At 37.0% G+C, this 15904-nt stretch overlaps 1 protein-coding gene across 2 annotated transcripts in view; it reads right to left on the minus strand.

Annotated features, from left to right (window-relative positions):
* adam19a (ADAM metallopeptidase domain 19a) overlaps window positions 1-14716 on the minus strand; it is a 684192-nt gene extending 669476 nt beyond the window's left edge. The window contains exon 1 of one of the 2 annotated variants that reach the window (XM_028801514.2): window positions 14295-14716. In XM_028801514.2, coding sequence (XP_028657347.1) covers window positions 14295-14445 — 151 coding nt within the window. In that variant the 5' untranslated portion in view covers window positions 14446-14716. The remainder of the gene's footprint in view (window positions 1-14294) is intronic. The other variant, XM_028801513.2, reaches the window with a different exon arrangement.
* Window positions 14717-15904: the final 1188 nt, after the last annotated feature.

Raw genomic sequence — 15904 nt, forward strand, 5'->3', positions numbered from 1 at the left:
TGCATAATTAGTCGTCTATCAATCTGTTTTCTGTATTTGCTTATTCCTGACATTTGTTGTGGTAGAGCTGGACACTATCCCAGCTACCACTGAAGTAAGGCAGAAGCAGTACTGAACTCCATTGTACAGCACACTCCTACTCACTCACACTGAGCCAACCGTAGCATGTCTTTGAAAGTAAGAGAAAATCTGTAGGATACCCAAGAAAATAGTGTAGTTAGTGAAATGGATTTATTCACTAACTTTCAAACATCTTAATATATTTTTTATATTTTAAAATTGATATAATAAAATAATCAATAGTGTGTAAATGTTTTGCAATTGGCCTTTTCATGTGCTAGACGTCCTTATTAAAATCATATACATTCATTATCAATAGACTGCACTTCAGGTGATCTCATAACCAGCAATGAATCATCATTAATTTGAATGAACTCTCTTCCCACCCAGATTGGGGCTATTGCCTTTGTCTAAATGACGCCATAACCACAACTACTATACTGTGCATCTTTCAAACTGAGGGGTGTGTCAATCTTCTAGTAATAGGAAAAACCCTGCAAAAATATTATTAGTTTTCAGATAACACAGACCACAAAGTGTCCATCCTTTGACACTTTTCTAAACCTGCATTTACAGTGCAACCTCACATAGATAGATAGATAGATAGATAGATAGATAGATAGATAGATAGATAGATAGATAGATAGATAGATAGATAGATAGATAGATAGATAGATAGATAGATAGATAGATAGATAGATAGATAGATAGATGGGCGGGCGGACAGATAGAGAGAGTACATGCTAATAACATTCAGTACATGCCAATGACTAAATTCATGTACTATGGAGAAGTGAGAAGCAAAAACCCTAGCATGACACATAGAAACCGAGTGTGCCAAGGCTCCCATTGATCTCTTTTCTGTATAACCTTTTTCTGATAAAGGGTTATGGGAAACCAGAAATGATCCCAGCAGCTAACAGAGAAATACAAGGATATCAGAACAAAGTTGCGCATACCTAGCCATATGTCCACAACTAGGCCTAAATAGAGAAAATATAACCCAACATCGTGTTTGAACAATGGTGGGAATTCAGAATAGCCTGAGGAAATTCATATGAACACAATTAAAATAATATCTACAACAACAACCCAGCTTGGTAACAAACAAGTGTTAGGTGCTCCTAGGTGACCCAGATATATTTTACTCAATCAATAATGTTGGCAGGTTACATCTCATAACTAGACACAATAATCAAGAGACTGTTTTTTCTACATCTGTTAAATATAAACCTAAAACTGAAAGGAAGTGCCTTTTCTTCCATCGTATGTCAATAATCAGAACCATGCAGCTAGAACAGGGCTGAGATTCACTGCCTTAGACTAAATGACAGGAAAATGTGTCAGCTTCGTGGCTTCCCTTTGACCCAGGAGAGGGTCCATGCATGCCCAAGGGAAGCAAGCAGAGAGCTCACAGAGTGTTTTCCCAGGAAGATCATCACATGTTTGTTGCCCTAAAAAAAGCATGCTAACCAATTCCAGATCCCACTAGGAATGTTGTTATTTACTTTGTCAACACAAATGTGCTAATCTAAACTTCTTGAGCTTAAATGGCAATGTAAGGATAACATAGCACACAACTGCTAAATAGTCATAGTCTTTCATTATTTTCTTAAAAGCTATCAAGATTGCTGTAAATTCTACAGTCATCCTCCCTACCTTCACAGAGTCACATGTGATTATGTATTTGGTCCGGGAAAACATATCTTTGTCAGACTATCAGTCTAAAACAAAATGTTTACTATGACCAACTGAAAGCAACACTGCAACTGTTATATATTAACATGTGTTTATGTGTTCCATTCCTGTTTTTGTCCTATCTTTTGTCAATATCTTTCATATTTCTGTTGTTTTTGTTTATTGTTGGTTAATTCTGTTTTTTAAAGTCACTAATGTTCCCTGTTTTTGTGAGTAGGGTCCCAGGAGGTGGGGCCACTCTAACATTACCACCCCTAAGCCTTTCCATTGGCTATTTAAGTCATCTGAGAAGGCTCAGGACTTGGAGATCACTAGTGTAATGAGGAGTCCCATATGTATAGCTTTTTAGTTCAGATTTACTGTTTTTTTTATACTCTTTGCTTCTTTTCTTTTATTATTGTTCTAATCAGTGTATTGAGATTTGTTTGCTATGGATTGCCGTGTTGTGCAAATTCTTTTAGCTTTTATTGCTCTTTTGAACATTGTTATATTTTCTAATCTTTATAAAAAATATTCCATTTACAGTTTAGCCTGCTATTTATAACAAAATACTCCATTTACAGTTTACCCTTTCTATACAAGCTGAGAGATTATGGTCATCTCTTCTCTTGTGGGGCTTTTGTGATATTTTAATGACATTTAAGTTTATTATTGAAGCTTAAATCTCCTTTGGGCCTGAAAAGTCAGAAGCAGGCCACTTGAGTTTGGATTAAGGTCATTGGGGTAAGGCCTTTTTCAGGCCTTTCGGAGATCTCACACCCTTTTTTCCATATGGAAGACTCCTCTTCAATACAGTAAGCTTATTTTTGTGAGCATAGCAAGAAATTGCTGTACATTTCATGAACACTCTTTAAATTTTTTGATTGGACTACTTGTTACAGAATGAGCATAAGACTAAAAACAAATGATTAGGACCATTCAACCGATCAACCTAATTTGAGTCCAGATTTCAGATTAATATGTGAATTGTCACTCTAAACAGTCTTATTTGTATTATATACACCAAGATTATAATTGTTAACAAAAATTAAAACAAACACAAAAACAATTAATGAAAAGCATTTTTGTATACTAAAGTAAAATTAATAACCAAACCAAAATGAAAAAAAATAAATGAAACAAAACTATTAGTGCAGCTGAAAGACTAACAGAACTTTTGCATGAGATAACCTCAGCTGCCAGAGCTTTAAAATTAAACAAAATCTCTTAATAAACACTTCTCATTTGTTTTTTAAATAAATAATCATGCCACTAGGCTGGCTGATCATGTTTTCTTTAACCTTGTTCCCCATTATCTCTGAGATAACTCTCCCACCACAACCCACCTGCAAAACGTCATCCAGTGAACAACATCTAGTGACAGAGGGCGGGTGTCAACAATGCATTTGCGGTAATTTGAATACATTCGAGCAAAGCATGTAAACAAGAAAGTGATTTACTGTGTTATAATAGTGACAATTCTACAGAATTTGACAGTGACAGCATCATAAATCTAGTGTTAGTGAAACATACCAAGGTTTTGATTTTGCTCACCCAGTAAATTACGATGCATCCTCTGAATGCGTGTGCATCCCCAGAGTGCTGGGCATCTTCCAAAACTGCTGTACACTGATCTCCAGGGCTCATGACAGAAGAATCAGATACAGATGATTCCTTACAGAATTTCATTTTGTTCATTAGTGATGGTACGTTACCTGTAATTATGAATTAACCCAACATACAGGAAGTACAGCAGCACATATTAAGCAAAATTCCATACTGCACATTTATGCGATATAAACCACATAAAATTACTTATTTGGCAGTGTCTCTAATGAACTACAAATAAAGTTTATTAGTAGACCAGCAAAAGTTAAGAGAGGCTGCAAACTGGTGAAAAACTAACCTTGCTAATGTGTTTTTATTTATGTTTAATTTATTATGAATTATCTTTTACTTTTACTGAAAATACCTGATACTGTGAAAACAATTTTTTTTCAATCTCTCTTTCTCAAAATAGGTACGTGATGGATCATACTCTTTTTGTTGTATTCCTAATGCTAGGCTCCTCGCTTTCTTGCGATCTTCCTTAGGACATGAAAATGGATTGAAGGATATACATTATATATATTGTTCATAATCTCAGGTGCTGTTTTTCTGTCGTTTTTGAGGCTATCCACACATCTATTGCCTGCTCTTGCTCTTTGCTTATGGACTGCTTTCTGTTCCTGTGCATTGGCTATTCAAGTCCACCATGACATACTAGTTTTTTTCTGTTTCCCTCAATACAGCTAGGTGGGGCCTGAAAATTGATTCAAACCCAAGGGCTCTTTAATAATTAAGCCCCCCAATGATCTTCATAATTATATTTGTCAGAGCACAGAATAATATATTTTATGGGTGTTTTTGATAAGTTTTAAGGCCTGAAAGTAAATTCTCTCTATAACTTTTATGTGACCAAGATGGCATCGGAAATCAACATGGCTGGTAGAAAACGACAAAGCCACGTATGGGAGTTTTTTAAATACTACAACAGTGAAGTAAAATACGTTGTGTACAGTTGACTTTAAGTGTAAAACCCCTACAAGCCTTAAAATACACTTACATTTCATGACAAATTGGCTTTTAATATGCTTCTTGGGAAAGAAAAAGAAAGGATAAAAAGTACACATTTGTTCATCACAAATGATCAAAAAATAGAAAACTTTAAAATTATAAAATTGTATGCATTTTTTTATTTTCAATATCTAGTTTGCTTTTTCCTTGTTTTTAATAGGGCACATCATTAAGATTCTACTACCATTAAACAAATATAATATCCAAATCCATTCAATGCACAGTTTTGTCTGAATGCAGCACAAAGCCAAGCTCCATAATACTTCTATAACCATACTTTGATTACTATAACTAAAACTGAAACTAATATATATATATATAAAATAAAACAGAAATGTCTTTGTGAACTAAAAACTAAACTAATACTAAAAATAGATGATGAAGTAAAACTAAAACTAAACTGAATTTCCAAGTAAGATCAGAAATAATACAGAAATAAAAACAAATATAAAAACACAAAACTATAATAACCACGGTATTCAGCATAGCTTCAACCAGATTCACATGTTAGTTCACAGTAACTGTGTATAGTACAGTGATTTGCAGTTTTTTGTTTTTTTCAGCAGAGTACCCCATGGTCTAATAATGAGGTCTCTAAAGATCAATTTACTCAGTTGATTCACTCATGGTTTGGTATAGCTTCTTCACTAAAAGATTGTACAAAATGGAAACTAATCTTGAATGTGATGTAGAATGCATTGACACTCAGTCATCCTAGACCTTATGTTAGTAGCTATTATTATTATTATGGTAGTATGTCACTGCCTGCCACCTTATGGGTTAAGCATCCTGGTTTGAACCCTACGCCTAGTGATTATCCTTGTGAAGTATGCATCTCTCAGTGATATGTGATATGATATTTCTTGCCCTGCGTGTGCCTTCAGCACCTTTCCTCTTTATTTGTGTGTGTTTGAACCTCTCTTCACCTGCATTCCCTGTCTCGAACGCATTCCCATAAGCCTTCTTCTCAGACTCCATCATTGTTTTTGAGGTACCTTTCTCATCCCCTTTTAAACTTCTTGTCTTTGAAGTCGACTCTCCCAGTGTGCTTCTCCTCGTGTGTCTAACACTCGAACTTCCTCTTTCAATTGCATCACCAAAGCCAAACTGCCCAATTACACCAATTCCATACTGACCACACATGTTGCTCTAAGGCCTTAGTATTTTGTCATATTGTAGATTATTAAATTAATAATCATAATCTGAGTCACCAAGGTTTCTTCTCAGAATTGGATAACTTTTGTGTAGATTTTTCTTGGCTACAGTTTCCTCCCATGATCTAGAGATATGCTATTGAGGTGGGTGGTCCAGTGTGAATGAGTGCTTGAGAGGGCCTTGGAGTAAGCTGGCCTGCTTTACAGTACACCTATTGTAGAGAAAATTCATTGTATCCCTCCAAAGCAGTGAACTAAATAAGACAGTAAAAAACTGATGATTAAACAAAAATAAAAAGGTGCAATAACAACAAAACTGTTTTAAATAAAATGTACAGTTAAAAAAACAAGATTTTTACCTGTATCTTATTGTGAGACTAATACAGTTTCAAGTTTTTGGTTAACTATTTTAACTGAAAGCAGAAGGTTTCTTGTGGTGTCTTTGCATTTCCATCACCTTAGTGACACTCTAAAAATAATGAAAGCTACCATTTACATAGAAAAGATTCTGGATTTTTAATTGTATTCTTTAATTTTGTAACACGTCAGGGTCAAAAACAAACTCAACAAGACAGTGGCAAGCTAATTTACATGTGCGTTGGCTCAAAGTGAGATGCTTTTTTTCCAGTGTCACAACAAGTTAAGCATCAGGCAGCCTCACTGTATGCATTTAAATCAGAAAAGTTTTCTGCTGTGATTTAAAGGAAAGATGCTATTTATCACTGTCACTTTTAAATGCAACATTTCAACCATCCCTAAATAGGAAAAAATTGCTTAGGAAAAGAAAGAAAATACACATAACTGGACTGATAGACGGAAATCACAGACACACATGATCTTGGCACAAATGAAACACAGTTACAAGCGCACTGATGCACAGCTATTGTGCTGTTTTGCCATTCTAAAGTTGTGTGACAATAATGTATACAGGCAGCTATGGAGTTGCTCAGCGAAACACAAGGATGCTGAATTAAATCTCACATCTGACTCATAGATTGAGACATAATAATCTGTATTTGTAAAGCATGACTCATTGAAGAAAGTTTTCTAGCTGGAATACATTTGTCCCTAATAAAATGTTCTGCAAGGGGGCACCAGAGAGAGGTTTTCCAAGGGGAAACCATACTGAAAGTAAGATAACCTCTACCAGAATCAATCAAGAAGATAGTGTAAATAAGCAGGGCCCAGTATTGGCAGCATCCAACACAGACACTGGGGGACAGCTCTGCTCATCTGACCAAACAGGTTGATATCAGGGAGACCCAAGGAAGTGATACTGGGGCTCAACTGCATGTGCAGTAATGCAAGTACGCTTAGCCCTGTGCAGTGGATTCAGAAAGTATTCAGACACCTTCACTTTTTATACACTTTATTGTGTTGTAGATTTAATTTTAAATGAATAAATTTGCCATATTTGCCCATCAATCTATACTAAATAACCCACAGTGACAAAGTGTAAACATGCTTACAGAAAGGTTTGCAAATGTATAAAAAACGCAAAATTGAAATATCTCATTCATATAAGTAGTTAGTCCCTTAATTCAGTGCTTTCTTGAACCTCCATTGATAGTTCTTTTGGGACAGACTTTGCAAGCTTTGTACACCTGAATCTTGGCAGCTTATCCTATATTTTGGCAGGTCCTCTCAAGTTCTGTTGGATTGAATGGGAAGTGTCTATAAACTGCCATGTTCGGATCTCCACACAGATGTTATATGGGGTTTAAGTCAGGGCTTTGGCTAGGCCACTCAAGGACAGTAAGAGATTTATCCCAAAGTCACTGCAGTGTTGTCTTGGCTGTATGCTTCAGGTTATTGTCATGTTGAAAGGTGAACCGTCACCCCAGTCTGATGGCTACACGCAAATAATATGATGCTTCCACTACCATGCTTCACCACAAGGGTAGCATTGGGTAGATGATGAGCAGTAACTGGTCTTGGCCGGTGTTTAGACTATGCCATCCTATGCCTTTTACTTAAGAGTTGTACCTGTCCTGTCTACCACAAATGGCTGATTGATGGTCCTCTTTCCAGCATCTTCTATCTTAGCAGAAGACTCCTGAACTCTGTTATAATGACCATTGAGCTCTTGGTCACCTTCCTGAACAAGGGCCCTCTTGACTGGATGGCTAACTAACTCTAGGGAGAGTCCTGGAAGTTCCAAACTATTTCCATTTTACAATTATTGAGGCCACTATGCTCCTGGGAAATATTCAAAGCTTTACAAATAGTTTTAATCCCTTGCCCTAATCTATGCTTCAGCACAATTTGATTGCAGAGGTCTACAGAGAGCTCCTTGGACTTCTTGCCTTGGTTTTTGTTCTGACAGGCAGTTTGAGGTGTCATATACACAGGAGTATGCCTTTCTAAATGATGTCTGATCATCTCAATTTGCCACAGGTGAACTCCAACCAAGTTCTAGACACACTTCAAAGATAATTAAAGCATTTGGAGTGCCACAACAAAGGGTCTGTATACTTAATATGAATGAGAGATTTCAGTTTTTAATAAATTTGCAGACCTTTCTGAAAACATGCTTTCAACTTAGTCATTATGGGTTTTTCAGTGTACATTGATGGGCAAAAATGGCAAGTTAATCAATGTAAAATTATATCTACAATACAATAAAGTGTGCAGAAAGTGGAGGGTGCTGAATATTTTCTGTATCCACTGTAAATATATAATCAATCTTGCAAAACATCCCGGAACAAAAACAGGGCACTTTGTTGAAATGATTTAATCCCAGGCTAAGGCATACAAGTAATGACCACGTTCTGAAAAGATACCTCAGTTAAATGATTATTGCATACAAATTACTGGTAGAAAGAAAGCGAGGCATTTGGAGATGAACAGGATGAGAGAGAGAATTAGGAGAAGGTATTCAGATGGTTAAATAGACAAACCATACGATTTGATAAACAAGTACAAGACCTGTGTTTAGCTGGAATTTGTAGGCCCCCTAGAGTCGGTCTGTTTTTTCATATCTCAAACAGGCCTTCCATTACAGGATTGAACTTAACCAGTGCAGATCCCAACAGTATCTGGGACAAGGCAGGAAACAGCTCTGGCCTGAATATGACTCCATCACAGGTGATATTCACTTTAGGAAAATTTACAGTGACCAATTAAGCTATCAAGTTTGTCTGTGTGAACAAGAAATAAACTTTAGTTATTGGTACAAAGCAAAACGTACACGAAATCAATGCATAAACACACTGCGTTTGCTTTACTCACTTTATTCATCTGTCTCATGTTTTAGAAGTCAGTTTTCAGCTTATGTTTAAGGCTTATTTTTGGGAACACACAAAAGTGTTTTCAATTTAAAACAACAAGATCTTGGAGAAGCAAAAGTCAAAAAGCAAAAGTAAACAAATGCTTTGCCAGAAAGTCTTAGCAGTGAAGATGATGAGGCTGTGAAGTCTCTACAAAGTAGACAAGTCACTGTTAGAGGAAAGCAATGATCATATCACGAGACTGTTAAAGCAGAGTTATCAGGCAGATATTCCCTGGCCACTTGTAAACTGCTCAATCATTTCTGGGAGAAAAAAAAGTGAAATAGACCATTGATTGGTTAAAACAGTCTATATCATGGGCGGTCTGCAAAAACCCATTTAACAATAATTTTCTTTTCCTATACTGTATGTGTTATTTGCATTATAAAATAAAGAGGCTGTTTTCTTTGCAGAAGCTGTACAGATAGACTTTAATTGTTGACCAAAAGCAGTTAACTGAAACATTCCATCTCAGTCACTGCAAAGTTGTAAGCGCCCTGTAGACTTCCCATCTGTTTGCATGCACACTCCCTGCTTAAATATCATTCACATTTGAAATGCTCTGTCTTTTGCTGCTGTAAGTACAGTGCACTCAGCAATTAATTGGAGCAGACAGTCGCAACATACTGTGCTGCAGAGCATTTTATTTATTAATTTTACACCTGTTTGTCAGTGAGCAGGGGAATCAAATGCAACTGTGCCCCTTATGCAGACTGAATAGTTACCCTTTAAATAGTGCATTTCAAAAATATAGCATAGGGAGTATAATTACTCAAAGGACTGATGAAAGACCTGCCTAAAGTTAAATTAATTAATTCCTCATAACAGCCATTTTAACAGATTGACCCATTCATATCATGGCATTAAGGTCCACAGAGTGAGAGATGCTTCTCAAGTTAGGAAAGAGAGTATCTGTGCTTAGTTGGAGCCTGGACAAAGAAATATATTTTCTTATGATACTTAAAATAATAAAAGAGATAAATACTGCAAATAAAACATCCAATTTTTACTATTTTTCATACATAAATATTAAACACTTGTTTGTTTTTAATTAATGATAAGATTGGCTTAAAATGTAATTACTGAACAGGATAAAAAGCTTATAATTGCAATGACTAATATTATTTGTTACATAATATTTACCCATCCATTTCAGGAACATGTTTTCTACATGAAGATAGATAGATAGATAGATAGATAGATAGATAGATAGATAGATAGATAGATAGATAGATAGATAGATAGATAGATAGATAGATAGATAGATAGATAGATAGATAGATAGATAGATAGATAGATAGATAATGATCCCAATTAGAAATTGCAGTGTTACAGCAGGAAGCCCTCTATTTTGTAATATGGCAGGAAGGTGGTACAGTATGTACATTTCCACAATGGAATGAAAAGGAATTATGCAAATATTATAATTTATTATATTATGTCAAGTCATTTTCTAATCCACTTAATCCAGAACATGGTTTCTTTTTGCCAAGGCCTATCCAAAGTAGTTCAGGGTGCAACATAGGGACAAACCCTGGACAGGGCACCAGTCCATCACAGGGCAAACACACATACCCACACACCAAACACCCACTATGGCCAAATTAGTTTCACCAATGCAGTTCATCTGCATGTCTATGGACAGAGGGAAGAAACAGGAACACATGGAGGAAACCCATGCAGACACATGGAGAACATGCAGACTTCAAGCAAGGATGACATGTGACACAAACCCTGGACTCTTTACTATGGTGGCTTTACTATGTATGGCTACCACCATGCCACAGTGCCACCTGTATTATACTGTATTGCCATGTAATAAAATATAATATAATATAATATAATACAGCCATGCTCACTAACACAAATTTAGAGTCTCCTATTAACCTAATTTGCTGTTTGAGGATGTGAGAGGAAATTCCTCACAGAAATGCAGAGACAGTGCAAACTCCACACAGAAAACAAATCACAAACATATATAATGTAAAGCATGCATAACTCTTTGTTGTTTCATGCATGTATTTATTTCCTAATTTTCAACACTTAAATGATTACAAATTAATCATTGAATACATCTCATTTTCAAAGAAGGATAAAATGTAAATGAAAAAGGTGCCGGATTGATGAATGGGGTGACGACAATAAGCCAATGAGCAGGATAATGCACATGAAAAGTGTTTAAGACTTAAGCCTTTCTGTGCTTCACTTGAGATTAAAAATTGAGTCAATAAAGCATTATAACTTATTTCCTTGTATTAAAACTGACATATCATGATAAGGACAGAGTACACAGCAGCAAAATACCATTTATTAATAAGGAATGCCCATGAAGAGTTTAACAACTGCTATCAGTTTTAAATATTGAGTCATTAAGTGATCCTCTTAAAAGCTAACCATTTGCTTATTTTATGATTGTGGACTCATTGTTATCATCTTCATTTTGGTGTAATGCTATTAGAGAATTGTTTTTATTATATCAATGAAGGTTCTTCTGCTTGGAAATAACTTAGATTTTTTTACATAAATTTAAAGGAATATTTATTTGTTTTTTCATTTAGAGTATATAACTTCCAAAGTGATTTATAAAGCATGCGTGGATGAACCCAAACATGAGAAAAGCATAGCACCCAATAACAATTATCACTTGAGAGTTAAGACATAAGGCAAGAAAGCACAGTTTATATTTTCACTGCATTCATATAAAACAGCATGTTTCAAATTGTTTACATGTAAATATTTTCATATGTAAATTCACTTTGTACTGTAATATGGCCCACTAGCTGATGCCTCACAAGACCTGGATTAAGTCCCAGTCCTGTCACTGTCATTGCATGCCTTCCGTTTATTTATGTGCATTTTCTATGGGTACTCAGGTTTGCATCCACATTCCCAGAAATGAGCAGCTTAGTTTAATTGGTGGGTCCAGATTTGGTCTGTATGAGTTAGTGTGGGTAAATGTGTCAGTGTTTACTACAAAAGTCTGGCTATCCATCCAGAAATTATTCTTGCCTTGCACACAAACTCTGTTTTGCTTTAATCCTGTAAAAGCAATTTCAGAAAATAAGCACATTCATTTGAAAGTATTATAAAGAGAGTTAACGTCACTATGAAATAAAGGTACTTGCAAAATAGCAGTTGATTCACCAATAATTATACAGATAGTATGGCATATATAATTTGATAATGTCCTGAGCAGCGATCCTGAATTAAGAGGGTTATGTTATGTTATGTTATAATCTAAATTTGATAAAAACACATAGGCTTTAGTTTATTTGCTTTATATGACACAATTATCCATCCATCCATCCATCCATTATCCAACCCGCTATATCCTAATTACAGGGTCACAGGGGGTCTGCTGGAGCCAATCCCAGCCAACACATGGCACAAGGCAGGAAACAAACCCCGGGCAGGGCACCAGCCCACCACAGGGCACACACACACACCAAGCACACACACACACACACACACACCAAGCACACATTAGGGACAATTTAGAATTGCCAATGCACCTAACCTGCATGTCTTTGGACGGTGGGAGGAAACCGGGGTACCCGGAGGAAACCCACACAGACACGGGGAGAACATGCAAACTCCACGCAGGGAGGACCCGAGTAGCGAACCCGGGTCTCCTAACTGCAAGGCAGCAGCACTACCCACTGCGCCACCATGCCACCCAACACAATTATATATCTATAAATATAATGCAGAGTCCCTAGATAATTCCCACACTGGCTGTGGTAGAAACAAACCAGACGTCACTCCTCAATAAAATGTCACTTTATCAATGGGCACTAGTCATAAGCACTGGGATAATTCAGAGTTATCAATCAACCAAATAATATGATATTTGAATCTAGTGGAAAACGTTTCTGATAAACATATGAAACTCTGCCCTGAACAAATCACATTATTGAGTAATCAAAAATTCAAGATTGAATAATCAAAGATGGAAGGATTCAAAGGAAAACAAAAGATATTAAATGACTGAATGACATGAATGAACTTATCCATCTATCTGCTTAACCTGTTGAGTACATGCTAAATTAAGATTTCTATAATTGTTAATTCATTTGAATATGTCCTGGTTTTTTTTTTTTTTTTTTTTTGCTTTATTGTAACTGACAAAGATGTACAAGACCAAGGAAAAACTACATGTAAAATTAATAAGAAAGATGCATGTATGCCTTTATTGTTTCTTTATTTAAAGGAGTCAATTATAAGGAATACTCTGATATCACAATGGTGATTTTTTTTTCAATGCCAATTTTTAATTGTACTAATGAAAAAAGATGGAAGCGTTTTTGTTAAGAAAATATGCTATAATCTAATCCAGTATAACACTCATTAACTTATTTATATGTTATTGTTAGACAGATAAGATAATAAAATTATTAAAATGAAGTTTAGTGGTAATTATTTTAAAAGCCACCACAAAAAATGAATCACATAAAAGGATACAAAATCATTATCACTCACAGTTAGTACCTGGTCAACAAACTATCAACAACATATGCAAAACAACAAAAACAAAACTTTAAGCGCTACTCTATTTGCACAGTTTCTTCTGCATTTTTCTCAGCAATGCACTTCACCCATATTATATTATAAAAATACAGCAAGAAACAATAATAGGATCCTGTATCATATTCTTACACTTAAGTGTATTATTTTGTCTTAAAGCTAGAATCTTTGCTTTCCATCCATTTTCTTGCCTCCCGGCAGACACGTAGGTCTCGAGGTAGGAAAGCAGCTCCGTACGACAATTCAGTTAATTTCAGGGCACGTCTCACACAGAAACCCAAAAACAAAATGTACAGCACTGTGGTGGTGACAAAATTCCAGCAAAGTACTGCGGTTTCTGTTTTTATCAATGCGTTGCAAAACTTCGTCCTGTCACACGACCAGATAGATAGATAGATAGATAGATAGATAGATAGATAGATAGATGACACCACCAATTGTGATCGCGCAATAGCGCTCCATAAGTTTACAGAGTAGTTTAAAAGATCAGCTATTTTCTATTGCATTCGACATTATACCCTAAAAACTCATGTATTATTTTGGCTGATTCAAAAATCCTTAGCTAACGGTTTTCATTACGTGTAATCTCAGAGCCCTTCACTGTGTACAAACTATTGCGCCCCGTGAGCTCCTCTGCACTCGGCAACTTTGACAGCGGAGCGAAAACCACGGCGTTCTCATAGAGTAAAAGATCATGTAGGACTGATGACTTCAATGGTTTAGTTAGTAAGCCTATAATGTTACCGGCTTAATTGTCCTGTTAGGTTGGCATCAGTCAATTAGGTCTATGCGCTTCAGAAATGTGAAGCTAAGGTAAGTAGATCGTCTATAATCGCAAAGCTAAGAGGAGAACAGCAACGGTCAAAAAGTGCACATCGCAAAAAAGAAGTGTGCCATGCCCAAAAGCACGCGCTCGCACACACGCTTGTCCACTTTCCTCCGAAAACTTTGAAGAGGCTGCCTGCCGCTAGAATCCGTTACAAGCCCCACTGACCTCGTTCTCTTTTTCCTTCTAGTTGTCTTCCTCCGGTTCGGCGATTCCCAAGCCCGGTCTCCAGAACTGCCAGCAGCACAAGCAGCCCCACAGCACGCCTGCATGCCGCCGGACGCACTTGGCCGTCTTTCGGCCCCTTTTCGTTGCACATCCCGGTTCCTCCGAGTACCGTTATCCGTTCTCTGAGTACCTAGTCGGCGGCGCTGCCGCTTTAAGTCAACGGAGGCAGGAAAGCGCGAAAGAGCGGACTGGAGCTCGGAGCGGAGCGGCGCACTTCTGGGGGCTCCGCGTCAGCGCCTCCCGCCAGGGCCGGATATCGGCAGACTCTTCAGATTTCTGCGCGCGCTCCTGAATGCAATTTTATGACCTTCTTCGAGCTTAACAGTGTATGTAGCGGTTTCAATCACAGAGCGGTTACTGTGCCCACTGGAAGTAATATGTTTATTTTTGTCAGAGATCCAATTACACGTTTGCACCCCACCCCTGTCTACGGTGTTTTGACATACGAAATCCCAGCTCTATATTCCATTTTCTTTCCCCAGCTGGTGGCAAACTCATTTTCAAAGAAGAGATCCATGCCTGCTTTAGGACATTAGGACAACCCTTGTCAGCCTCACGGGGAGCAGCAGCTGAGCTTGGGAGTCCTGTCGTGGGACGAGTCTTTTACTTTCTTTGACAATTTCTTTTTTCAGCAAGCAGGAGTGAAGGCTTCATGAGTCACCTCGCTAATAGCTAAAGATTTGCTGTTTGGGCAGCCTGGAAGGTCCCGGCAGCTTTTAAAAGTGACGTGAGTTAAGTGGCGGCACGTTTTGTGTCATTTTGGGATTTACAAAAATAAATTGCATTGTATTGTATTGTTTGAGTAAGTCAAGCTTGGATTCCAGGCATTATATTCACAAGGTGGGCACCAACAACAAAGCACTGTTTTATGCCCCATGGCTCTCCAACATCAGTGCTGAATGTGGTTGGGGCACTTGCTCAGATTCCATTATACCAAATGCTAATCTTCTTTGCTGTAGCTGAGCTAAAGGAATATTCCTTACATTCTGGAGGTTATTACTGATATTGTAACTACCCAGGGCTGTTAGAGATGGAGGAATAGCTCTCTGTGCAACACTGGTGGTAAATGGCCCTTAAAAGGACTGTTGGTTTATTCTGCAGCTCGACCTGTTATTTCCTTTCCAATCACTCCTCAACACTGCTTGTAGCGACCCCGGCTGAATGATGGTCAACTCTCAGACTGATGGTTTATGAATGTTTATTTTCGTTTCCGTAACCTTCTTTCATAAACACACCGTAAGAGCTATAAAAGGCATATAAATAACTTAACATAAACATTCGTTACATTTGTTTTACATATAACAGAGAAATTAATACCTTGTTCACTTTTCAGCGAGGTGCTTGTTTGTTAACTCCATATGTCGCCATTTTCCTTTCCTATTCCCGGCAAACTGCACAATTAATTATGCAAACCAGGAAACTCAATAACTTATCAAAATAAAAGTCACGCAAATGCTGCGATTCAAGCCCTGCTGAAGTATCATGTGTCCTTTACACTCCCACCAAATCATTAAAGATTTAACTATAATGATTTCAACACTGACAGACAA

This window comes from Erpetoichthys calabaricus, chromosome 5 (genome assembly GCF_900747795.2).
Source record: "Erpetoichthys calabaricus chromosome 5, fErpCal1.3, whole genome shotgun sequence".
NCBI lineage: Eukaryota > Metazoa > Chordata > Cladistia > Polypteriformes > Polypteridae > Erpetoichthys > Erpetoichthys calabaricus.